The following is a 6,000-nucleotide window of genomic DNA, read 5'->3' as shown; positions in this document are numbered from 1 at the left end:
CACCGGCAATATCAAACCATTTATTTGAGTAAAGGTACAATTTATGAAAAGTTGTATGTACAATCAAAATGCATGATATTTTGCTGTACATTTTTACATGAATGGGTGTTTGCCTTTGAATTTAATTTGCTTAGCACATGAAGTGAGGTAAAGCGGCTGCGACAAAACTCAGGTTGCGAGCTTGAGGAGCGTACCATGCCCAAAAGTGAATAAGAACGAGCGCAATTTTCTCCTCTGCAAATAGCTTTTGTCTTGTGAGCTATGAAGGCAAACTACTTGATATTGCGCATTATGGGTAAAATGTCTACTTCTCATCACAAAGATTGTTTTCTAATTAATACTTACAACACAAATGTAATCCTTTTCACTTCTGTTAGGTCACGAAACTAGTAGAACTCTTGCATCTTTTCAATCTTTTAGCTATACAATTCGTGCACGACCTAAAAATTTACTTTGGCTTATGTAATGGAAAACCGCCATATTGAAAATTCGATCCACTGCCTGAGAATTTTATGGCCCACTTCTGTGGCAAAATCGTATTTAAGGGAACTACATTTCCATTTTCAAGACTTGTTTCTAACTACCGCATACAGAGCATACATACAGAGTACATGATCATGGTATCCAAGGAATTTCTAGTGCCCCCAACGGCACGTACTGAGTATTGCAACTTCGGGTCCGGCATAGGGTTTGATCGAAATATTGAACAGATTCATAGCCAGTGAACAGCCATATGTTCAGCTCAGCGGTGAATACCGATGGAAGAGGGACTGTAGAAAGAAATTCGTTCGTTGATGACATTCTTTATCGACCATTACGTTTATTGACTATCTTAAATTATTTTAAACTATTTTAAAGTATTTTTGATAAGGGTGAACTGAAACACATCTCTCTGATGCAGTACAGTCAATTCTTCTACCCACAACCCTGAATGATGCTTAAGAAATGTAATACATTGGTCTAGAGGGAACAATTAAGGAAACGAAAATTAGCAGGGAGAGAATAATGTACAGTAAATTAAGCGTGTCACTTAAGGTAGTATGCCCCTCGAAAGTGAAAGACTTAAACTTTCGCTCAAACTTTGCTTTAATGAAACTTTTGACCATTCTCTTACTAAATCAAGAATAAAAATCGGTGTACTGGTACTGGAGAAACAAATAACCAAGATTTACCGATATTTGAAATTCAAAATGGCCGCCATCCCTGTGTTAACTCTATGGAGAAAAATAAAATTTTCGATTTTCGAAAAACTAAGCCGGTAAAAAGTTTTCTTACACCAAGAGCTTTAAAATGAACCGACACAAGTGGTATATCAGAAAAGAATTGTAAAAGTTTGAGAGCCCGAATATCTGTCCGCGAGGCGCATTCTACCTGAACTAGCCTGAAAGGTAGGTAAAACGAGAAAATAAAATTGTGCTACCGTATTATGAGCAGCTTATATTCTTACATTATGAATGCTTGCAAATTGTCACGTAGAAAGTGTCACATCACTTTATGAATTTGAAAGTGGCACACAAGCACATCCATAGTGGAAATTCTTCATTAGGAGTGCTCGCATTTGAATCTGTCACTGGATTGATGGAGAGAAAAAATAATTTGAGTCAGGCTTTGAGGTCGGGCCTCGAAAAATCAGGACTGCCTCCCTAGTCCGCAGACATGCCGACCAACAACCGTCTCCTCCCTCTGAAGCCCAACCGTGCGTGGAGTGTAAGCAGATTATCGAGTACAATGACGTCACCTCTTTGCATCTGAAACCCAACCGACGTTTCCCACATTACTTCGCGTATGTGCTGTATCACCTCTTCTTCGAATTCACTTCCATCGCCATAATACGTGTGGCAAGGATACTTGTCGTCGGGAATGTCCACATGTGCCCACGCCGGATGATCCTTAAAATAACTTGCATGATTACTGCTCAGTTGATTGAACCAGACCTCTTGCCCTAGAAAAATGTCGATAACAAAAATGACTTTTTTAAAGTTTCAGTTATGAGAATTCCTGTCTCTCATGCGACATGTACCTTCAGCCTATGTGTCGTCTATCCCAACAACAGGTTATATTGTCATACGACCTCCGGAGTGGCCTAATTTCGCCGTTATTTTTGTGTGCCGGTAAGGTTTACGACCTTCAGGCGCAAGGTCATTTGGTCGAATCTAAGATTGCGTCAAAAGGGGTGTTTTAAAAGTAAATACATACTATTCTAAAATATCTAAAAACAAATGGAGGGGAAAGTGAAATTTATTGCAATGGTTCTCCCTCCTACCTATCTGCACATGGCAAAATTCCAGCGGGCTCTCTCGCCACTTTAAAAGCTCCAAGAAGTTTCTTATAATGATCAGGAAGTCATCAAGTACCCTAGCGAGTGTTTCAATAATTTTTATCACCTGTCTTGGGATGAACTATAGTAGCTGGGAGATTGTACCAGAAGGTGAGGGCGCCATCTGGCTCCCATCGGTAAGATCTCCTGTGCTGCGTCATAAACTTCTCAATAAGGGGTTTTTCTTCGACTGAGAACACCTGCAAGTCGACAAGAAAAAAATTTGATTGTGAAACAAATATCTAGACAACGTCATTGTTTCTTGAGTCACCGTCTTATGCTCAATTCCCTTAATAATTATATTCATTTATGCAAAAAGAATTACTGACCATTGTTTTGAATATGCAAATAAATTATAATGAGCTATTATCAACGGAGAATGTTATTGTTTTGTTTTATCCTTTCTCTCTCTAAGACTTATTCTTTGTATTTGAGCTGCTCCTCGAAAAAAAATAAAACTATTATTATCATAAAACTAAGTATTCTGTATGAGTCAAAGTCTTACTCAACTGAATCCTTACCCCCATTTACCAATCTAGAGGTCCAACTTTACCCCGGTAAACAATGAGATTGGTTCAAACCATGGTGGTGAAAGGGTTAATGGTTCTCAGGTTGGGCAGATTCCTGTGCAAGAAAACGTCGACGTCGCTGCTCTGTCAGTATTGACTATACTACGCCATGTTTGCAATTTTGTTGCAATCGAAATCAGTCGATTTCCACCCTTAGAACGCCCGGGTTTGCAATATACCGATTATATATATATATATATATATATATATATATATATATATATATATAATATATATTTATATATAATCCCATGGTATTTTTCTCTCTTTGACGTCATCGTATACGAGTGTTTTTCGCGGAGCCGTACAACTTCGAGCCGAAGGCGAGAAGTTGTGCGGCTCCGCGAAAAACACGAGTATACGATGACGTCAAACAGAGAAAAATTCCATGGGATAATATATTTATCACATGAACAGTCTTCTTATTTTTCTTTGATGTGGATGGATCAAAATTATTGTAACAAATTGCATGATTTTTATCGCGATTTTGTGTTTTATTTACGCGGATTAGTTACATTTATGAGTAAAGCGGCCAGTCACCCAGGAGAAGTGCAAATGTTTACAGGTATACTTTCATTCATAAATCCCATTAACCTGAAAATTAGATACATCCGAATGGTATCTCCACCAATCAGACATACGGATTCGGTCACGTGCGCCTGTCAATCATTGTCTCGCGCTGGACCGATGCCAAGGCAAGTCTGCCATCGGCGGACATATCTTTCACCGCGCTAGCGACGGATAACCACAGTATTATAGGGTTATTCACAAAATACGGCCCTGTATGGACGAGGCTCAATGAGTGACGTATTGGACGAGCCGAAGGCGAGTCCAATACGTCACTCACTGAGCCCGAGTCCATACAGGGCCGTATTTTGTGTATAACCCTATTATTATACACCTCGCTCCATTAATCGTTCGTATAAACTAATTCTATGGTAAAATTTGAGGGATGCGGCACGCGCGATATGAGTGAAACGCGCGCGATTGTTGCGTTGGCACGAAGCCAATTAATTTTCAGTGCAGTACAAGCAAACTTCGCTGAATGTTTTCAATTTAATTAGTTTTTTAAAATAAAAATCGATTGCATTTAGACTCAGTTTTGTGTTTAGCGTGTTTTAAACCTTATACTACGAATACATTTTGGTGGAAGTTGTTATTATATCTATAACTCACCGTAAATAGTTTGTTTACATCCGATAATCGCTAGGTCAAAGGTCAAACAGGCGCGTCGCGCGTCTCCCGTATTCGGGACTCCGCGTACTATACAAAATACGGAAAGTTATTGGACGGTCAAACTCCCATAGGTTACGGCAGTAGGTGTATAACAATTTGAGTTATTTAGAATATTTACAATTATATTTATGAAGTTAATGCAACGACACGATCGAAACAGTAGTTATCATTCTTAGAGATCCTGTGGCTTTTAAAATATCACAAGTTTACAATCTTGGCGAGCCCGAAAGTTTCAGATCGATGACACACACAGTGTACGTTTGTAGTGGGCACAGCTGCCGTCACCGGTCTCCGCCGGTGGCCATCTCAGTCGTCAATGTTTTCGTCTTACGGACTTTGATGTTTGCTGTGACACATATATCGCCCGTAGGTACATCCCAATTTTGTTACTTGACGGGAACTCTGTTCTGTTGTGAGTGTTGTCCGAGTCAACTTTCGAAATACATCGGATTCTACAGCGCTGCACTGTACAGGTCGACAGCTTATGTCTGCACTACATATGGGCCTACAGCCTTACGCTGCAGGTTTGATTCCGATCGAGAAACAACGGAATAATTTGTGTGATGTTACAAAGGAAATTTATCGTTGTTCGTCGAATGACTTTATGCTTATGGCTTCTATGTCGCTTTCCCGAAGATTATACGGTACTCATTTATTAAGTTGAACTTTCGTTGAGGTGTATCTTTCGGGTTTATCGCCAACCGGGATCGCCAGGTACGACGTCGCTTGGCGATCGCCAGGTATGACGACCTCCACATTGAGCTTTACGACTGGTGCTGTGACGTTACTGAGCCATTAAAACGATCGACGGTATCCTCATTCGATTCTTGGGAATAGCTAAAGCTTTAGCGACTCGAAATTTCGTTGGACATGCCTTCTCTGTTTCCATATCTGGATTTATCGGGTCACCTTTTTGTCAAAATGCCATGACAGCACGGCATCGATCACGACAAATCGGTCTGTGTCGCGACGTGCATGTGCGAACGGTACCATTGCAGGAAAAAAGTTCCGGTTGACGTACAACAGGGGTAATACGGATTTCTTATCTGTGCTGGTGTACGTCACACAGGTGGAGATACGGGCCAGTTCATGTGATAAATATATATATATATCGGGTTTGCTATATAAGCTTACCGATTATATATATATATATATATATATATATATATATATATATATATATATATATATATATATATATATATATAATATATATCATATATATATATATGTTCACGACGTGACGTGGCAACATTGTTAGTATATTATCGTTACTCATGCCCAATACTAGTGGGTGGAATGCCGATGACCTTACCTCTTGCCAACTAGAATATCCATCATTTCCACCAGGTTTTCTTGAAGGAAGTTGTCTATAATATCGTATGCCCAGTCTTTTCAGTTTCTCCACTAGCCCCGGATCCAGTCTCGGCAAGATTTGTCTACCGTCTACGATAACACTCTCGCCTCCATGGTTGGGAAGGGGAGGCACGTCACAATAGAGGAAAAACTGTAGTTAAAAAGATTGGTCAATGGTAAAAGTCATTGAATTTGATTTTTTATCTTACGGAGAGCTATGAGAGTAACACACTTGCTTATTTATTACTACCATCACTAGGTTCTGGATCTTGTTCTCATTGAACTATTGTAAAAAAACCTTAAGAAAGCCATTGCTTAGCACGCTCAATCGAAATAAAACACGCAAAAGAAGCCCGTTCATCACGTATGAACACGCAAAAGATGATACTCGCATTGGAAAGATTTTTTTCCTGTTTTTTTTAAAGACATCCATTACTGTAACAGCATTTGGCATTAAAGGTGGGCACAAATATCACAGGATACCCTGTAGGTTCGCTGCAGATCGCTTTACAAACATCATAA

At 39.5% G+C, this 6,000-nt stretch overlaps 1 protein-coding gene across 2 annotated transcripts in view; it reads right to left on the bottom strand.

Moving 5' to 3' along the window:
- The window catches only part of LOC139142313 (dapdiamide synthesis protein DdaC-like), a 38,141-nt gene continuing 32,141 nt past the window's right edge, over window positions 1–6,000 (bottom strand). The window contains exons 2-4 of one of the 2 annotated variants that reach the window (XM_070712217.1): window positions 5,438–5,629; window positions 2,385–2,517; window positions 1–1,942 (exon numbers count right to left, since the gene is read on the bottom strand). In XM_070712217.1, the coding sequence (XP_070568318.1) occupies window positions 1,644–1,942; window positions 2,385–2,517; window positions 5,438–5,629 (624 nt within the window). In that variant the 3' untranslated portion in view covers window positions 1–1,643. Of the gene's footprint in view, window positions 1,943–2,384; window positions 2,518–5,437; window positions 5,630–6,000 lie in introns of those variants that run through there. The other variant, XM_070712218.1, reaches the window with a different exon arrangement.

The sequence above is a fragment of the Ptychodera flava genome, chromosome 10, assembly GCF_041260155.1.
Source record: "Ptychodera flava strain L36383 chromosome 10, AS_Pfla_20210202, whole genome shotgun sequence".
Classification (NCBI taxonomy): Eukaryota; Metazoa; Hemichordata; class Enteropneusta; family Ptychoderidae; genus Ptychodera; species Ptychodera flava.
The sequence above is the reverse complement of the archived record's forward strand: the minus strand, read 5'-3'. Positions and strand labels throughout refer to the sequence as shown.